The 20,454-nt window shown below is 49.8% G+C and overlaps 1 protein-coding gene across 1 annotated transcript in view; it reads right to left on the bottom strand.

The window, feature by feature from the left end:
- Positions 1 to 20,454, bottom strand: part of LOC138492569 (serotransferrin-2-like) — a 545,198-nt gene that overhangs the window by 142,346 nt on the left and 382,398 nt on the right. Inside the window, exons 12-13 of the mRNA XM_069619822.1 lie at positions 18,938 to 19,120; positions 17,253 to 17,409 (exon numbers count right to left, since the gene is read on the bottom strand). Coding sequence (XP_069475923.1) covers positions 17,253 to 17,409; positions 18,938 to 19,120 — 340 coding nt within the window. The remainder of the gene's footprint in view (positions 1 to 17,252; positions 17,410 to 18,937; positions 19,121 to 20,454) is intronic.

Raw genomic sequence — 20,454 nt, 5'->3', positions numbered from 1 at the left:
CCTGACTCTGCAACCAATGCATGCCACCATTCCCTCCAGCTACTGACTTTTCATCTAATGTCTGCTGCTGCCAGTTCAGGTCCCTGACGCGGCAAAGAGTGTGTGCCACCATCTGCTCATGTCCCTGCCTCTGCAACCAATGCATGCCACCATGCCCTCCAGCTACTGACTTTTCATCTACTGTCTGCTGCTGTCTGTTCAAGTCCCTGACTTGGCAACCAGTATGTGCTGCCATCTGCTCATGTTCCTGACTCTGCAACCAATGCATGCCAGCATGCCCTCCCGCTACTGACTTTTCATCTACTGTCTGTTCAGGTCCCTGACTCAGCAACCAGTATGTGCTGCCATCTGCTCATGTTTCTGACTCTGCAACCAATGCATGCCACCATGCCCTCCAGCTACTGACTTTTCATCTAATGTCTGCTGCTGCCAGTTCAAGTCCCTGACACGGCAAAGAGTGTGTGCCACCATCTGCTTATGTTCCTGCCTCTGCAACCAATGCATGCCACCATGCCCTCCAGCTACTGACTTTTCATCTACTGTCTGCTGCTGTCTGTTCAGGTCCCTCACTCGGCAACCAGTATGTGCTGCCATCTGCTCATGTTCCTGTCTCTGCAACCAATGCATGCTACCATGCCCCCAGCTAATGACTTTTCATCTACTGTCTGTTCAGGTCCCTGACTCTGCAACCAGTATGTGCTGCCATCTGCTCATGTTCCTGACTCTGCAACCAATGCATGCCCCCATGCCCCCAGCTAATGACTTTTCATCTACTATATGCTGCTGTCTGTTCAGGTCCCTGACTCAGCATCCAGTATGTGCTACCATCTGCTCATGTTCTTGACTTTGCAACCAATGCATGCCACCATGCCCTCCAGCTACTGGCTTTTCATCTACTGTCTGCTGCTGTCTGTTCAGGTCACGGACTCAGCAACCAGTATGTGCTGCCATTTGTTCCTCACTGCAACCAATGCATGCCACCATGCCCTCCAACTACTGACTTTTCATCTACTGTCTGCTGCTGTCTGTTCAGGTTCCTGACTCTGCAACCAGTATGCACTGCCATCTGCACATGTTCCTGACTCTGCAACCAATGCATGCCACCATGCCCTCCAGCTTCTGACTTTTCATCTACTGTCTGCTGCTGTCTGTTCAGGTCCCTGACTCTGCAACCAGTATGTGCTGCCATCTGCTCATGTTCCTGACTCTGCAACCAATGCATGCCCCCATGCCCCTAGCTAATGACTTTTCATCTACTATATGCTGCTGTCTGTTCAGGTCCCTGACTCGGCAACCAGTATGTGCTGCCATCTGCTCATGTTCCTGACTCTGCAACCAATGCATGCCACCATGCCCCCAGCTAATGACTTTTCATCTACTATATGCTGCTGTCGGTTCAGGTCCCTGACTCAGCATCCAGTATGTGCTACCATCTGCTCATGTTCCTGACTCTGTAACCAATGCATGCCACCATGCCCTCCAGCTACTGATTTTTCATCTACTGTCCGCTGCTCTCTGTTCAGGTCCCTGACTCGGCAACCAGTATGCGCTGCCATCTGCTCATGTTCCTGACTCTGCAACCAATGCATGCCACCATGCCCCCAGCTAATGACTTTTCATCTACTATATGCTGCTGTCGGTTCAGGTCCCTGACTCAGCATCCAGTATGTGCTACCATCTGCTCATGTTCCTGACTCTGCAGCCAATGCATGCCACCATGCCCTCTAGCTACTGCTTTTTTATCTACTGTCTGCTGCTGTCTATTCAGGTCCCTGACTCGGCAACCAGTATGTGATGCCATCTGTCCATGTTTCTGTCTCTGCAACCAATGCATTCCACCATGCCCTCCATCTACTGACTTTTCATCTACTGTCTGTTGCTGTCTGTTCCGGTCCCTGACTCGGCAACCAGTATGTGCTGCCATCTGCTCAGGTTCCTGACTCTGCAACCAATGCATGCCCTCCAGCTACTGACTTTTCATCTACTGTCTGCTGCTGTCTGTTCATGTCCCTGACTCAGCAACCAGTATGCGTTGCCATCTGCTCAGGTTCCAGACTCTGCAAACAATGCATGCCACCATGCCCTCAAGCTACTGACTTTTCATCTACTGTCTGTTCAGGTCCCTGATTCGGCAACCAGTATGTGCTGTCATCTGCTCATGTTCCTGACTCTGCAACCAATGCATGCCACCATGCCCGCCAGGTACTGACTTTTCATCTACTGTCTGCTGCTTTCTGTTCAGATCCCTGTACCCGGCAACCAGTATGTGCTGCCATCTGTTCCTGACTCTGCAACCAATTCATGCTTCCATGCCCTCCAGCTACTGACTTTTCATTTACTGTCTGCTGCTGTCTGTTCAGGTCCCTGTCTCAGCAACCAGGATGTGCTGCCATCTCCTCGTGTTCCTGACTCTGCAACCAATTCATGCCACCATGCCCTCCAGCTACTGACTTTTCATCTACTGCCTGCTGCTGTCTGTTCAGGTCCCTGACTCAGCAACCAGTATGTGGTGCCATCTGCTCGTGTTCCTGACTCTGCAACCAATGCATGCCACCATTCCCTCCAGCTACTGACTTTTCATCTAATGTCTGCTGCTGCCAGTTCAGGTCCCTGACGCGGCAAAGAGTGTGTGCCACCATCTGCTCATGTCCCTGCCTCTGCAACCAATGCATGCCACCATGCCCTCCAGCTACTGACTTTTCATCTACTATATGCTGCTGTCTGTTCAGGTCCCTGACTCAGCATCCAGTATGTGCTACCATCTGCTCATGTTCCTGACTCTGCAACCAGTGCATGCCACCATGCCCTCCAGCTACTGCTTTTTCATCTACTGTGTGCTGCTGTCTATTCAGGTCCCTGACTCGGCAACCAGTATGTGATGCCATCTGTCCATGTTTCTGACTCTGCAACCAATGCATTCCACCATGCCCTCCATCTACTGACTTTTCATCTACTGTCTGTTGCTGTCTGTTCCGGTCCCTAACTCGGCAACCAGTATGTGCTGCCATCTGCTCAGGTTCCTGACTCTGCAACCAATGCATGCCCTCCAGCTACTGACTTTTCATCTACTGTCTGCTGCTGTCTGTGCATGTCCCTGACTCAGCAACCAGTATGCGTTGCCATCTGCTCAGGTTCCAGACTCTGCAAACAATGCATGCCACCATGCCCTCAAGCTACTGACTTTTCATCTACTGTCTGTTCAGGTCCCTGATTTGGCAACCAGTATGTGCTGTCATCTGCTCATGTTCCTGACTCTGCAACCAATGCATGCCACCATGCCCGCCAGGTACTGACTTTTCATCTACTGTCTGCTGCTTTCTGTTCAGATCCCTGTACCCGGCAACCAGTATGTGCTGCCATCTGTTCCTGACTCTGCAACCAATTCATGCTTCCATGCCCTCCAGCTACTGACTTTTCATTTACTGCCTGCTGCTGTCTGTTCAGGTCCCTGACTCAGCAACCAGGATGTGCTGCCATCTGCTCATGTTTCTGCCTCTGCAACCAGTGCATGCCACCATGCCCTCCAGCTACTGCTTTTTCATCTACTGTCTGCTGCTGTCTATTCAGGTCCCTGACTCGGCAACCAGTATGTGATGCCATCTGTCCATGTTTCTGACTCTGCAACCAATGCATTCCACCATGCCCTCCATCTACTGACTTTTCATCTACTGTCTGTTGCTGTCTGTTCCGGTCCCTAACTCGGCAACCAGTATGTGCTGCCATCTGCTCAGGTTCCTGACTCTGCAACCAATGCATGCCCTCCAGCTACTGACTTTTCATCTACTGTCTGCTGCTGTCTGTTCATGTCCCTGACTCAGCAACCAGTATGCGTTGCCATCTGCTCAGGTTCCAGACTCTGCAAACAATGCATGCCACCATGCCCTCAAGCTACTGACTTTTCATCTACTGTCTGTTCAGGTCCCTGATTCGGCAACCAGTATGTGCTGTCATCTGCTCATGTTCCTGACTCTGCAACCAATGCATGCCACCATGCCCGCCAGGTACTGACTTTTCATCTACTGTCTGCTGCTTTCTGTTCAGATCCCTGTACCCGGCAACCAGTATGTGCTGCCATCTGTTCCTGACTCTGCAACCAATTCATGCTTCCATGCCCTCCAGCTACTGACTTTTCATTTACTGTCTGCTGCTGTCTGTTCAGGTCCCTGACTCAGCAACCAGGATGTGCTGCCATCTCCTCGTGTTCCTGACTCTGCAACCAATTCATGCCACCATGCCCTCCAGCTACTGACTTTTCATCTACTGCCTGCTGCTGTCTGTTCAGGTCCCTGACTCAGCAACCAGTATGTGCTGCCATCTGCTCGTGTTCCTGACTCTGCAACCAATGCATGCCACCATTCCCTCCAGCTACTGACTTTTCATCTAATGTCTGCTGCTGCCAGTTCAGGTCCCTAACGCGGCAAAGAGTGTGTGCCACCATCTGCTCATGTCCCTGCCTCTGCAACCAATGCATGCCACCATGCCCTCCAGCTACTGACTTTTCATCTACTGTCTGCTGCTGTCTGTTCAAGTCCCTGACTTGGCAACCAGTATGTGCCGCCATATGCTCATGTTCCTGACTCTGCAACCAATGCATGCCACCGTGCCCTCCAGCTACTGACTTTTCATCTACTGTCTGTTCAGGTCCCTGATTCGGCAACCAGTATGTGCTGTCATCTGCTCATGTTCCTGACTCTGCAACCAATGCATTCCACCATGCCCTCCATCTACTGACTTTTCATCTACTGTCTGTTGCTGTCTGTTCCGGTCCCTGACTCGGCAACCAGTATGTGTTGCCATCTGCTCAGGTTCCTGACTCTGCAACCAATGCATGCCCTCCAGCTACTGACTTTTCATCTACTGTCTGCTGCTGTCTGTTCATGTCCCTGACTCAGCAACCAGTATGCGTTGCCATCTGCTCAGGTTCCAGACTCTGCAAACAATGCATGCCACCATGCCCTCAAGCTACTGACTTTTCATCTACTGTCTGTTCAGGTCCCTGATTCGGCAACCAGTATGTGCTGTCATCTGCTCATGTTCCTGACTCTGCAACCAATGCATGCCACCATGCCCGCCAGGTACTGACTTTTCATCTACTGTCTGCTGCTTTATGTTCAGATCCCTGTACCCAGCAACCAGTATGTGCTGCCATCTGTTCCTGACTCTGCAACCAATTCATGCTTCCATGCCCTCCAGCTACTGACTTTTCATTTACTGTCTGCTGCTGTCTGTTCAGGTCCCTGACTCAGCAACCAGGATGTGCTGCCATCTCCTCGTGTTCCTGACTCTGCAACCAATTCATGCCACCATGCCCTCCAGATACTGACCTTTCATCTACTGCCTGCTGCTGTCTGTTCAGGTCCCTGACTCAGCAACCAGTATGTGCTGCCATCTGCTCGTGTTCCTGACTCTGCAACCAATGCATGCCACCATTCCCTCCAGCTACTGACTTTTCATCTAATGTCTGCTGCTGCCAGTTCAGGTCCCTGACGCGGCAAAGAGTGTGTGCCACCATCTGCTCATGTCCCTGCCTCTGCAACCAATGCATGCCACCATGCCCTCCAGCTACTGACTTTTCATCTACTATATGCTGCTGTCTGTTCAGGTCCCTGACTCAGCATCCAGTATGTGCTACCATCTGCTCATGTTCCTGACTCTGCAACCAATGCATGCCACCATGCCCTCCAGCTACTGACTTTTCATCTACTGTCTGCTGGTCTCTGTTCAGGTCCCTGACTCGGCAACCAGTATGCGCTGCCATCTGCTCATGTTTCTGTCTCTGCAACCAGTGCATGCCACCATGCCCTCCAGCTACTGCTTTTTCATCTACTGTCTGCTGCTGTCTATTCAGGTCCCTGACTCGGCAACCAGTATGTGATGCCATCTGTCAATGTTTCTGACTCTGCAACCAATGCATTCCACCATGCACTCCATCTACTGACTTTTCATCTACTGTCTGTTGCTGTCTGTTCCGGTCCCTGACTCGGCAACCAGTATGTGCTGCCATCTGCTCAGGTTCCTGACTCTGCAACCAATGCATGCCCTCCAGCTACTGACTTTTCATCTACTGTCTGTTCAGGTCCCTGATTCGGCAACCAGTATGTGCTGTCATCTGCTCATGTTCCTGACTCTGCAACCAATGCATGCCACCATGCCCGCCAGGTACTGACTTTTCATCTACTGTCTGTTGCTTTCTGTTCAGATCCCTGTACCCGGCAACCAGTATGTGCTGCCATCTGTTCCTGACTCAACAACCAATTCATGCTTCCATGCCCTCCAGCTACTGACTTTTCTTTTACTGTCTGCTGCTGTCTGTTCAGGTCCCTGACTCAGCAACTAGGATGTGCTGCCATCTCCTCGTGTTCCTGACTCTGCAGCCAATTCATGCCACCATGCCCTCCAGCTACTGACTTTTCGTCTACTGCCTGCTGCTGTCTGTTCAGGTCCCTGACTCAGCAACCAGTATGTGCTGCCATCTGCTCGTGTTCCTGACTCTGCAACCAATGCATGCCACCATTCCCTCCAGCTACTGACTTTTCATCTAATGTCTGCTGCTGCCAGTTCAGGTCCCTGACGCGGCAAAGAGTGTGTGCCACCATCTGCTCATGTCCCTGCCTCTGCAACCAATGCATGCCACCATGCCCTCCAGCTACTGACTTTTCATCTACTGTCTGCTGCTGTCTGTTCAAGTCCCTGACTTGGCAACCAGTATGTGCTGCCATCTGCTCATGTTCCTGACTCTGCAACCAATGCATGCCAGCATGCCCTCCCGCTACTGACTTTTCATCTACTGTCTGTTCAGGTCCCTGACTCAGCAACCAGTATGTGCTGCCATCTGCTCATGTTTCTGACTCTGCAACCAATGCATGCCACCATGCCCTCCAGCTACTGACTTTTCATCTAATGTCTGCTGCTGCCAGTTCAAGTCCCTGACACGGCAAAGAGTGTGTGCCACCATCTGCTTATGTTCCTGCCTCTGCAACCAATGCATGCCACCATGCCCTCCAGCTACTGACTTTTCATCTACTGTCTGCTGCTGTCTGTTCAGGTCCCTCACTCGGCAACCAGTATGTGCTGCCATCTGCTCATGTTCCTGTCTCTGCAACCAATGCATACTACCATGCCCCCAGCTAATGACTTTTCATCTACTGTCTGTTCAGGTCCCTGACTCTGCAACCAGTATGTGCTGCCATCTGCTCATGTTCCTGACTCTGCAACCAATGCATGCCCCCATGCCCCCAGCTAATGACTTTTCATCTACTATATGCTGCTGTCTGTTCAGGTCCCTGACTCAGCATCCAGTATGTGCTACCATCTGCTCATGTTCTTGACTTTGCAACCAATGCATGCCACCATGCCCTCCAGCTACTGGCTTTTCATCTACTGTCTGCTGCTGTCTGTTCAGGTCACGGACTCAGCAACCAGTATGTGCTGCCATTTGTTCCTCACTGCAACCAATGCATGCCACCATGCCCTCCAACTACTGACTTTTCATCTACTGTCTGCTGCTGTCAGTTCAGGTTCCTGACTCTGCAACCAGTATGCACTGCCATCTGCACATGTTCCTGACTCTGCAACCAATGCATGCCACCATGCCCTCCAGCTTCTGACTTTTCATCTACTGTCTGCTGCTGTCTGTTCAGGTCCCTGACTCGGCAACCAGTATGTGCTGCCATCTGCTCATGTTCCTGACTCTGCAACCAATGCATGCCCCCATGCCCCTAGCTAATGACTTTTCATCTACTATATGCTGCTGTCTGTTCAGGTCCCTGACTCAGCATCCAGTATGTGCTACCATCTGCTCATGTTCCTGACTTTGCAACCAATGCATGCCACCATGCCCTCCAGCTACTGGCTTTTCATCTACTGTCTGCTGCTGTCTGTTCAGGTCACGGACTCAGCAACCAGTATGTGCTGCCATTTGTTCCTCACTGCAACCAATGCATGCCACCATGCCCTCCAACTACTGACTTTTCATCTACTGTCCGCTGCTCTCTGTTCAGGTCCCTGACTTGGCAACCAGTATGCGCTGCCATCTGCTCATGTTTCTGCCTCTGCAACCAGTGCATGCCACCATGCCCTCCAGCTACTGCTTTTTCATCTACTGTCTGCTGCTGTCTATTCAGGTCCCTGACTCAGCAACCAGTATGTGCTGCCATCTCTCCATGTTTCTGACTCTGCAACCAATGCATTCCACCATGCCCTCCATCTACTGACTTTTCATCTACTGTCTGTTGCTGTCTGTTCCGGTCCCTGACTCGGCAACCAGAATGTGCTGCCATCTGCTCAGGTTCCTGACTCTGCAACCAATGCATGCCCATCAGCTACTGACTTTTCATCAACTGTCTGCTGCTGTCTGTTCATGTCCCTGACTCAGCAACCAGTATGCGTTGCCATCTGCTCAGGTTCCAGACTCTGCAAACAATGCATGCCACCATGCCCTCAAGCTACTGACTTTTCATCTACTGTCTGTTCAGGTCCCTGATTCGGCAATCAGTATTTGCTGTCATCTGCTCATGTTCCTGACTCTACAACCAATGCATGCCACCATGCCCGCCAGATACTGACTTTTCATCTACTGTCTGCTGCTTTCTGTTCAGATCCCTGACTCAGCAACCAGGATGTGCTGCCATCTCCTCGTGTTCCTGACTCTGCAACCAATTCATGCCACCATGCCCTCCAGCTACTGACTTTTCATCTACTGCCTGCTGCTGTCTGTTCAGGTCCCTGACTCAGCAACCAGTATGTGCTGCCATCTGCTCGTGTTCCTGACTCTGCAACCAATGCATGCCACCATTCCCTCCAGCTACTGACTTTTCATCTAATGTCTGCTGCTGCCAGTTCAGGTCCCTGACGCGGCAAAGAGTGTGTGCCACCATCTGCTCATGTCCCTGCCTCTGTAACCAATGTATGCCACCATGCCCTCCATCTACTGACTTTTCATCTACTGTCTGTTGCTGTCTGTTCCGGTCCCTGACTCGGCAACCAGAATGTGCTGCCATCTGCTCAGGTTCCTGACTCTGCAACCAATGCATGCCCATCAGCTACTGACTTTTCATCTACTGTCTGCTGCTGTCTGTTCATGTCCCTGACTCAGCAACCAGTATGCGTTGCCATCTGCTCAGGTTCCAGACTCTGCAAACAATGCATGCCACCATGCCCTCAAGCTACTGACTTTTCATCTACTGTCTGTTCAGGTCCCTGATTCGGCAATCAGTATGTGCTGTCATCTGCTCATGTTCCTGACTCTGCAACCAATTCATGCCACCATGCCCTCCAGCTACTGACTTTTCATCTACTGCCTGCTGCTGTCTGTTCAGGTCCCTGACTCAGCAACCAGTATGTGCTGCCATCTGCTCGTGTTCCTGACTCTGCAACCAATGCATGCCACCATTCCCTCCAGCTACTGACTTTTCATCTAATGTCTGCTGCTGCCAGTTCAGGTCCCTGACGCGGCAAAGAGTGTGTGCCACCATCTGCTCATGTCCCTGCCTCTGCAACCAATGCATGCCACCATGCCCTCCAGCTACTGACTTTTCATCTACTGTCTGCTGCTGTCTGTTCAAGTCCCTGACTTGGCAACCAGTATGTGCCGCCATATGCTCATGTTCCTGACTCTGCAACCAATGCATGCCACCGTGCCCTCCAGCTACTGACTTTTCATCTACTGTCTGCTGCTGTCTGTTCAGGTCCCTGACTCGGCACCCAGTTTGTGCTGCCATCTGTCCATGTTCCTGACGACTCTGCAACCAATGCATGCCACCATGCCCTCCAACTGCTGACATTTCATCTACTGTCTGCTGCTGTCTGTTCAGGTCCCTGACTCGGCAACCAGTATGTACTGCCATCTGCTCACGTTCCTGACTCTACAACCAATGCATGCCACCATGCCCTCCAGCTGTTAACTTTTCATCTACTGTCTGCTGCTGTCTGTTCAGGTCCCTCACTCGGCAACAAGTATGTGCTGCCATCTGCCCATGTTCCTGCCTTAGTAACTAGTGTGGAGCAACTAGACAACTTCACATTGATACAAGAAGCTCACCTACCATTTTGTTGCTCCCTCACCTCTTCAGGTTACTCCTACTTTCTCTCCTGTGTCTTCTTCCTCCCTTCTTAGTGTTGTGAGACAGATTGAGTGGCATAGACAGTATATTGCTGATCCTTAGACATCTGTTACTATTGGTTGGGTTGTACTTTAGACCCGCCCCTTATCTCACAGCCTGAGCCTTTGAATCTCGCTGAATAAAATACACACGAAGTAGTTTAGCAGATTGGGTGATTTGAGAGGAAGGAAGCACAACGCTGGGATTCTAGCCCACGCTATACAGAAGGAGATTCACTGAATGAGTGTCCAGAGTGGTACATACACACACTGATGAACAGGTTAATAACAATGCACATGTAAGCAATGGGGTTTCATGCAAACCAAATGCAAGCCTGGTGACCTGTATGTCACTGCAACAGTACAATGCCATTTAGGGATGGTGTGCAGAGAGAAATGGGGTAAGGAGGTGGTGATGTCAGAAACACTAGTAATCATACTCTTCCAGTCTTGCTGTGCCAAACTAACATATCAACATGTTTTGTTACTGAAGGACATGTCCCCCAATGCATGCCTGTGGCATGCATCCTACAGGTAAATGCTGCCTGTGGGCTGCTGAAATGCCCGGCCTGCCCTGGAGCAGATGAGCTCCTGGTTAGTGAGATGTAGCTGTCCTTTACCTGTCATATCTGCCTTTCACAACTCATACCTTCTCTTTCCACCTACAGAATTGAAGGACACACACACGCGCTCCACACATGGAACAGCAATGACGTCCCAGAAAGAAACTAAACCTCGCAAGGAAGATCTGCCAAGGAGCACTTGAGATGCGAGAAATGGGGCTGAATTATCTGTAACATGCGCCCAGGATACCTGGGGCAAGTTAGACCTGGACAGTGGGGCTAGCCCGTGGGGGTCCGGTGCTCCTATTGAAACAGGGTCAGTAAGGGTGACCACAGGAGTATGCCACTGTGTAAGAGTGAGACAGATGGACTCATATAACCCTAGCACGGAAACCGCTCTCCTGAACATCCGTGAAGATCTGCTCTCCAACCTTGACTCTAACATTCCCTCTGTCCTCATCCTACTCGATTTCTCCTCTGCCTTCGACACGGTCTACCACTCCATCCTGCTCAACCGTCTCCGTAATAACCTGGGTATCACTGATCAGACTCTGGCCTAGCTGACCTCTTTCCTCTCTGATCGAGCCTCCCAGGTCCAACTTGGGTCCTTCCTATCATCTATCTTCCTCTCTACCTGTGGCGTCCCCCAGGGCTCTAACCTCTTGCCCTGGCTTTTCAACCAATACCTGGCAACCCTTGCCCACTGCATTGCCATTTCCAGCTCCAATTCCCATTCCTACGCTGATGACACTCAACTCATTTTCAGGCTGCCCTCTGCCACCTCCTCTTCTTCTCTCATCTCTGAGTGTCTAACTGCCATTCAAGATTGGTGTGCCGAAAATGACCTCTGTCTGAATGCCAGCAAGACGGAGATCCTCATCGACACACCCCCACCATCCTTTCCCCTCACTCACTGGCCGGCTTCTCTTGGCCCTCCTCCTACCCCCACCTGCGAGGCTAAGAACCTTGGGGTCATCTTTGACTCCCCACTTTCCTTCTCCTCCCACATCTCTGAGGTCACTAAAAAGTCAAACTTCATACTGCACCTCCTCAGGGGTACTCTGCCTTTCCTATCCTTCCCCCAGAAGCTTACTGTCTGCCAAGTTCTGGTTCTCTCCATGTTGGACTATTGTAACAGCCTCTTCCTAAATCTACCTGCCTCTACTCTCCGCCCTCTGCAACTAATCCAGAACAGGACAGCGAGACTTGTCCTTGGCCTCAAGCCCTGGGATCGTATCACTCCAGCTCTGAAATCCCTCCATTGGCTCCCAGTGGATGCAAGGATTAAATTCAAAACCCTCTGCATTGTCCGCAAGGCTTCCTGAGGCCTGGGTCCAAAATACCTTCAGCTATGCCTCTGTAAATACCTCTCCTCTCAAGCTCTTCGTTCCTCTACCTCAAACTCCCTCAGGGTCAGTCGTTTTTCACAGACTAAGTGCACCCAGAGGATATAAAAGCACTTCAAGAGAAAGCCCTGCATGCATGTAATGCCACCAAGAAGCAACTATCAAACTTCTACCCACCCGTAAAATGAATGCTCCCGCATTTTGACAGCACCATCAACCTTATCCGTCTTTACAGAAGTGAAGTGCAGGGCCCGACACTAATAAAATAGCATGCAGAATTGGACTAATCTACCACCTAAATACTGTACCTCCATCTCTGCACCATATCAAGAGCAGTATCCCAAACTCCCTCCACTACGGTGAAACCCTTGAAACGATCCTTTGAACCATACATTACAGAACTGTGCCTATCTGGCTGCAGGGGCCAGCAATGTGAAAGCCCAGTAAACCAAAGATAGGAGGACACATGGACTAGTGACTAAGAACAGGCCCTAAAGAAGCCATACACAATGTACTGGAGAGCAGAACTAGGACAGCACAACAAGCGAGAATGCTACAGGTCACTGGGGCAAAACTTTAAACTTGCAGATTACCTCATTTTGATAAGAAACCTGACGTCCAGGCACATATTCACCAAATACAAACAGGAAGTAGCGACTGCCCGCACAGTTAAAACAAGAAGCTTAGGGAGGATAGCTCAGGGGCAACGCGCTCTCAGGAGGATAGCTCAGGGGCAACAAGCTCGCCTTGAAAGCAAGACGACACAGAGCACCACAGGTTCGATCCCCGGGTCCACGCTTAGAAACCTCTGGGTATTAAGCGTGTTATAAATAACCTATAAAAATCAAACAGACTGACTGAGGAGAAGCAGAAAAGGAGAGACACTCCCTCCTGCACCATCCTGCACACACAGACATTTAGGACACGCAGACAGTAAAGCTGGACCAGAAGACCCCTGCTTCATCCTTGGACAGCAATCAATATTAGCAGAGAGCCCAGCTAGATAAGGGCGTGCCTGCCATTAGCAAGGACAAAGGGCCTAAAGCCATATGAACTTCTGAAAAGAAATCTGGAAATCAAAATGGTCGCTTGTGAGGAGAATGTGACAGTTATGTATCCCACGTCTTTTACTTTGGTACTGCGTGGGGCTAGCCAGTGGGGTCCGCTGCTCCACTTGGAACAAGGTCAGTAAGGGTGACCACAGGAGTATACCACTGTGTAAAAGTGAGACAGGTGGACTCCTATAACCCTATGAAAATATACCCAATGCCAGCAAGTTGAGCATGTTAGAGACTACAACTAGCGAGGTCCCAGATTAAGTTCATCCGGAGGATATAAAAGCACTTCAAGAGAAAGCCCTGCGTGCATGTAATGCCACCAAGAAGCAACTATCAAACTTCTAACCAAAGTAAAAGACGTGGGATACATAACTGTCACATTCTCCTCACCAGCGACCATTTTGATTTCCAGATTTCGTTTCAGAAGTTTCTAGGCAGTCTTTGACTAGCTTGTCCTGACAATAAAGTACCTTGTATTGTATTGTGTTGTGTGTGTTCTCTGTTTGGGTCAATGAGTGCAAACATGGATTATGGCGATGCAGCCAACATTGCTTACTCTGCCCCCTTAATAGGGCAGGAAGTATCGCAGGCGATGGAGCTCAGGAAGACCAAGATGTAGACAAAATAGGTACTGGCATGGGAGGCAATGGTGGAAAAGCCATGAAGGCCAAGGGCATTATATGGGTGGCAGACGGATCATGTGTGAGGTGGAGAACCTCTTATCTGCATTATATGATGCAGAGGGGAGCTTGAAAGATGTGTAACAACTGGCAGCGGAGGCGGCAGAGCAGAACAAGGCAAAAACAACCGCCCATCACAAATTCAGGGACAAATGGGTGCAGATAAGACAAATATTGGCTGGTGATGTCCTATCTCGTGTTTGTACAGAGGGAAAGTGTGTCTGTGTCACATGATAGGAACTGATTGCATGCATAGCAGATACCACCTGGTGCTCTTGCGCGTGAGGGGAGCCAGACATGGACGCATGGGTGCCATTCACGTCCCCGGAGCTTTGTAGGGGAGAGTCAACCATCTGCAACACAGGATTCTGGCCCATGGTTACTCCCGGGGATACTGCAAGTGGTCTTGAGACTACGTTACACACCACATTACCCGGAGCAACCAATGTCCACACACACACACCTGATAGGCACCACAGTGCTTCAGTGGACTTCAATCACATTAAGCACAGTATTTTGGGCTCTGGCTCTTTCTCACAGTATTGGGCCAGGTGTGGAAGTATTAGGTGGCCCAAGTGTTGTCTGCAAAGGGGAGGACATGGTGCAGTACATGTACGCGTCGAGGTGCCATTACTGGGTCTAGACAGGACAGTAGCCAGGCCTCCCACTAGTTCCTTTGGTCACGGTAGGAGAAATATCTGCAGGTGCGTGACTCTGTAGGACACAGTGCATTGGCTATACATGGTGTGTTGTCACCAAATAGTAGGTCTAAATTGTAATTATTTGTGTTGCTGGGGGTTGGTTTACCAGTGAGGTGCCTCGTTCTTTGTGATGTGCATTGTTTTCTTATTATGTTAGTGTGTTAGTGTGTGTCCTAGTCCTGCTGCATTGGTGCTGGCATATACTGCTTTTGTAATAAAGCTCTTGTGCTGTTCATTTCCAGTGTGCTCAGTGTTTGTTTTTGCATGTGGGGTGTTTATGTGGGTGCTCATTTGTAAACGTGCCCCAATAAAGGTTTGGGGCTTAAGTTTGTAGCAAGTGTGGGCGGCCATTTTCCCAGTCTGATGTCCTCGTTGGGAGCTGCTTTTGCGCCATTGGTGTAGATTTGTTTCATTGCTTGGTTATGTTGATGAGGTGTTAGTCACAGGACTCTGAGCAAGTATGTGTTTGGCTACTACTGCCTACTTGCATAACGATTCCTGCTTTCCTGGAGCCAGTAATCGCTTGTGAAGGCCATCTTTCCTGGAAGTGCAATGGGGATTTCGGATCATAACTTTTTGCCCAGGTTTCCAGGCAATTTACTGCAGCTAATCTTCGAAATGGGGCATTTGACACGACTGGGGCAAGTTCAGACAGAAGCAGTAGGGCTCTGTGCCTTGGGCACACGCGCTGCTGGTCGGAGTCAGTCTCAGTGCTCAGCTGCGGAATGTGTTGCTTTTTAAGAAGGATCACAAATTATGTGTGATCGTTATTAAGCTGAGACATCCCAAACCTTCTCATCTGTGTAAAGGCTGTGGCACAATCAGGTTGCCTCTGCTGTATAGGTGCATTTAACCTGACCTGGCAGAAGACTGAGTCAAACATGGAACATATCCCTTCACCTTTGTTTGTTTCTCTTATCCCTTTAATGACTGTGATATTTATAACGCGCTTAATACCCAGAGGTTTCTAAGCGTGGACCCGGGGATCGAACCTGTGTTGCACCGTGTCGTCTTGCTTCCAAGCCGAGCACGTTGCTATCCTCCCGAGACCAGGGTCTGTCACATTGCCGTGTGGTGACCATTGAGACATACTGAGACTGGATCAAATGTGTTCAAACATATGCGTGTTTACTTGGATTAACATAGGTGGGTACAACCTAAACAAAATATTACAGTGGCTTCCTCATTCAACAGGGCAAAATGTCTTTAGAATCAGTGAACTGCCCTTTCATTTGGACAACCTCTGGGTAATCCATGATAGCACTCGAGTCGCTGCACTCCAGTCCTTGGCTGCAACAAGGGCAATCTGTGAGGTACCAAGTCTAGGCTGCACATTTTAGAGCAGGGATAGGCCGCTTGATGTGGGCAGTAGGCTGGGTGGACTAATGCTCTCCTAATCCTGACTGATGGGACCTGTCTTCTCTCTATCTCGGTTGCTCAGGAGCCCCTTTTTATTTCCCATGCCCCCTCACAGCACTCTGATCCACACCAGCCTCTCCTGACACCATCTGAACGCCTTGCTACATGCATGTAGCTGCTCCTCCTCTCCTTCAATCTAGTCTGTCAGAACTAGTGGGGCATGCCTGAAAGTTACTTCTCTCCTTCCTGAGCGTCCCAGCGCTACTACTTGTCACATCCTCCCTTTCCTTAGGGCCACTCTAGATGTGCTTCACCTGATGGTCTCTGATTTTCTGTGTCCCACCTCTGAAACTTCCATCATCTCTTGATCTTTGTCCCCTTACATTCTCCATTAATCCCCTTTCTTTGCTACTTGCCTTCCTTCCTGGTCATCTGCTCCTCCATTCTCCCACCTCTTACCACCTACCCCAGTCTTTCCTCTCATTTCTCTCCAACTTTCTTTCTCCTATCTCGTCTCCTTTCCTCCAACTTTACCTTCTCAAGCCCCCAGCCTCTCCTACTCCACCATCCTGCCCAACTCTTTCTGTCTCCAACGCACTCTTGCTCCGCAGCTCCACTCTCTCTGGAATCCCATACCCCTCTGGTCCTACCAGCGTTTACATAGGGGCCTAGACCTGCCCTCGGGGACTGCCTCCTTTTGACTACATTCAGGTGTGTGTGAGATTTGCCAACTTGCACTGGAGGCCCCCCTTCTTTCTTCTTCGACTGGTTAAAGTTTTGGATTTTGTATCAGCGCTCAACATTTCACAACTATTGATATGATATGTTATTTATAATGGCTCAATACCCAGAGGTTTCTAAGTGCAGAACCGGGGATCGAACCTCCACTGCTGCGTCGTACCACTATCCCTCATATTGTAAGAGCACACCCTGCTCTCCCCATCCCTTAGGAATAATGCACCCCACGGCTTTCTATGTGCATTCCTCTTCAGCACGTAACTTTGCAAGTAGAGGACTATGCACATCATGGAGTGCTTGGAATGCAATACTTAGAAAAGTTAATATCCTCATCCCTCTACCGTGCACATGACAACAGTTGGCAATCAGTGGTTGCGCCACCAATCAGTGAAAACTAAATTCAGGACATTGAATGCCGACTATTATTGACTCTGATCCCATTCGAAAGAAGGCTCATTAGCTTCCTTCAGAGGAGGCATTCAGGATGCAACATTTTCTTTGCTATTCAGTGTCCACAAGCTGTCCACTCCACTCGGATTCAATGATGGTCTCATGTAGCCTGGTCCAGAGCATTTGTGGCTTTTCTAAACAGTCATTCACTACAGCAAACAGTTCCATGAAGAATGGCACAGCTGTATACAGCCGACCCTAACGTTGCATGCTTCAAGCAAATGCTTATAACCAAAAGCTTCTCCTTGAGGAGCTCACCTGAGGGCCCCCATGTTGCCATAATAGCGCTCATCGTGGTTGGCAGCGCACCGACTGGAGGCCTTGGCACCTTCTTCTTCTTCTCGCCCGATGCAGACTTTACACAGGCTCCCCTCGGCCCCAGGCATGCACCCCTTCCAGAAGTAGCTCCGGTAGGCTGTGTCAGAGGGCAGACGAGGCCATGTTCAGTATGGACACTTGGACACCTGTGCCTCCCCGTCTGCTTAGAATGGGCAAGGCAGCCAACCAGCACCAAATCCTTGCAAGGATTGCACTAACTGCGATACACAATGCCACAGACCCACATGTGTTGTGTATTAGCAAGGCCATTTTGTGTTCTTTTAAAACTTTTTTGTATTGTTTTTGTTACATAAGCAACACAAACAACCCCAACCTCCCTCCTTCCTCCCCGATTCCCCCCCCCCCACCCACTTCAAGGAATCAAACATTACATATACTGTTCGTGTACATCCGTTTAGTGCATTCTCTTAACAGTCCAAACTACACCGCTGTCTCGTTTTATGCGACTTTCTTGCTTCCTCTTAGCGCCGGTTCTCTTTGGTTTATCACTGTCTCATTCCAGGCACCTTGAAGGCACCGCCTTTCCAATCCTCGTACAGTCTTCCGGCCTAGCCCTCAAGCGACCCTCCATCATAATGTACCCCCTTCCCGAGGCTCCATCATCTCCCACCCCCTCTCAGCTCCCCTCGGGCTGGTGCGATGTATCCCCCTCCCCCTCTCTCGTGATCCTCTCCCCCTTCAACATTGCTCCGACTCTCAACCTTAAACATATTCCGGGTGAGCGTATTCCATTCCAGCACATCCTCGCTCCCCTCTCGTTGGCCCCTTTCCCTTGCCCTGTGCCATACCACTGTCTCTGCCATTGCCTATCTTTGTAGATCCTCCCACCATACTTCTACCCTCAGATCCCCACCTGTTTCCAGGCCATGGCTATCCTTCTTTTGGCCAATATACAGATCAGATCTTTCATTTTTGTCATATACGCTCCCTCTTTTGCCCCTTGGAAACATCCCCAAAAGGTACGCCTCAGGCTGCCACCCTCTCATATCCACCCCTCTCTCTTCCGCCCTGTCTACAATTCCTGTCCAGTAAAGAAGGTCCTTGTTATTGGTACAAAACTCCTTTGCATAACCTACGAGAGTAACCATATGTTTGCTTTTGATGGCTAGGCACACAGCTTCAGTGTTTATGTATTTTCTGAGTGGTGGAGTCATGAAATGAGATATCCGTCTACTGACATTCTTTGAATCTTGTGACCTCTAATATGTCAGCAGAAACAATACCAGTGTGCAAGTGTGTTACATTCTTGGCCTTTTCCTCAGGCTCCTAGCAAGAAAGCTAGTTATGAAAATGGTTTCAATGGGCTCTTGTGACTTAGATACCTCATTCCACTTGAGCCACAAACTAAGTCTGCATGGCAATCATTTTCACTACCTCTGACTCACATCAGATGCGGACGGGTTGGTCAAAGATGCGACACAAGCTAATCCACTACAAAAGCACAGTGATGAAGACACAGTAATTCAGGACTATAACCATGGACTCTTCAAGGTTCCCATACACATTAATGAGTTTTCTTATGTGGCAATTTTGGAATGGATGATCTGTTTCTTCTGTTCATCACGAGAGGGATTAGCCCAGCTGGGCACATGTTTCGTACTCACCGGTGTTGATGTCGCAGTTCAGACTCTCGCTCTCTAGGTCCCCCACGGTATATCTGGACAGCAATAGCCACCCGGCCGGGCTGTAGAGGTGCCCGTGGCATGATCGTCGTCCCCCAAGATTGTGGATGTTGACATGCTTTGCATCCTTCTTTGCCACAGCCACGGCATAGACGGGTGGTAGCTCTGAGGGGAGGAAACAGTCAATCACAGAAGGGTGGTAGCTCTGAGGGGAGGAAACAGTCAATCACAGAAGGGTGGTAGCTCTGAGGGGAAAAAACAGTCAATCACAGAAGGGTGGTAGCTCTGAGGGGAGGAAACAGTCAATCACAGAAGGGCGGTAGCTCTGAGGGGAGGAAACAGTCAATCACAGAAGGGTGGTAGCTCTGAGGGGAGGAAACAGTCAATCACAGAAGGGTGGTAGCTCTGAGGGGAAGAAACAGTCAATCACAGAAGGGTGGTAGCTCTGAGGGGTGGAAACAGTCAATCACAGAAGGGTGGTAGCTCTGAGGGGAGGAAACAGTCAATCACAGAAGGGTGGTAGCTCTGAGGGGAAGAAACAGGCAACCACAGAAGGTGGTAGCTCTGAGGGGAGGAAACAGTCAATCACAGAAGGTTGGTAGCTCTGAGGGGAGGAAACAGTCAATCACAGAAGGGTGGTAGCTCTGAGGGGAAGAAACAGTCAATCACAGAAGGGTGGTAGCTCTGAGGGGAGGAAACAGTCAATCACAGAAGGGTGGTAGCTCTGAGGGGAAGAAACAGTCAATCACAGAAGGGTGGTATCTCTGGGGGGAGGAAACAGTCAATCACTCAAGCGGTCATGACTACAGGGGGAATCATACCTCGTTGTCTGATCTTTTTTTAAACACTCCTCGGGTCAGGCAAAGACCCCCACAATTTCTTTCACTAGGTCTCCACATTTTCAGAGAGTGCTGTGTGTAGGAAAATGTGTGAGGGGCATTTTGTGACTTACAGCAGATATTTCAGTGGCTATATAACTTTCATAGTCCATGTTGAGGGGAAATTCTGGTTCATATTAGAAATCCCACTCGTGTGGAGCTGTCTTGGAAGCTTAAATGAGGTCAGAGCCAGAGGTAATGTGGAGGCAGCTCCATGGCTCAACAGAGAACAATACATTGAGAAATGAATCAATATAATGGCCTTTCTGCGCATGTCTGGGTGTGATTAAATGGCTTAGCCAGGAGTCTCAAAATGGGAAAATTATAAGACTATTTTATGAAATGCATAAGGAGACATTTTAAAGTCCAATTAGAGACAAGTTCATGAATTTGCAGAAAGCAATTCAATGGCGGCTAGAGGTAATTACATACCTTGTGCGCTTGCAATATTCAGACTTGTAGAGTACCACTAATGGCCAAAGTAGTGTCAACTTCATACCATTAACAGTGATGAAATCCTGCGTTGATGCTGAGGGGACTTTATGCCTCGTGCAGTGCTATTCCATACCAATTGCATGGACAACTCTACAATGAAGTCATTTAAATGTCGTGCCTTGTGCC

Source organism: Ambystoma mexicanum, chromosome 10 (genome assembly GCF_040938575.1).
Source record: "Ambystoma mexicanum isolate Mex_15411 chromosome 10, UKY_AmexF1_1, whole genome shotgun sequence".
NCBI classification, from domain to species: Eukaryota; Metazoa; Chordata; class Amphibia; order Caudata; family Ambystomatidae; genus Ambystoma; species Ambystoma mexicanum.
This window is presented reverse-complemented; position numbering and strand designations above follow the sequence as displayed.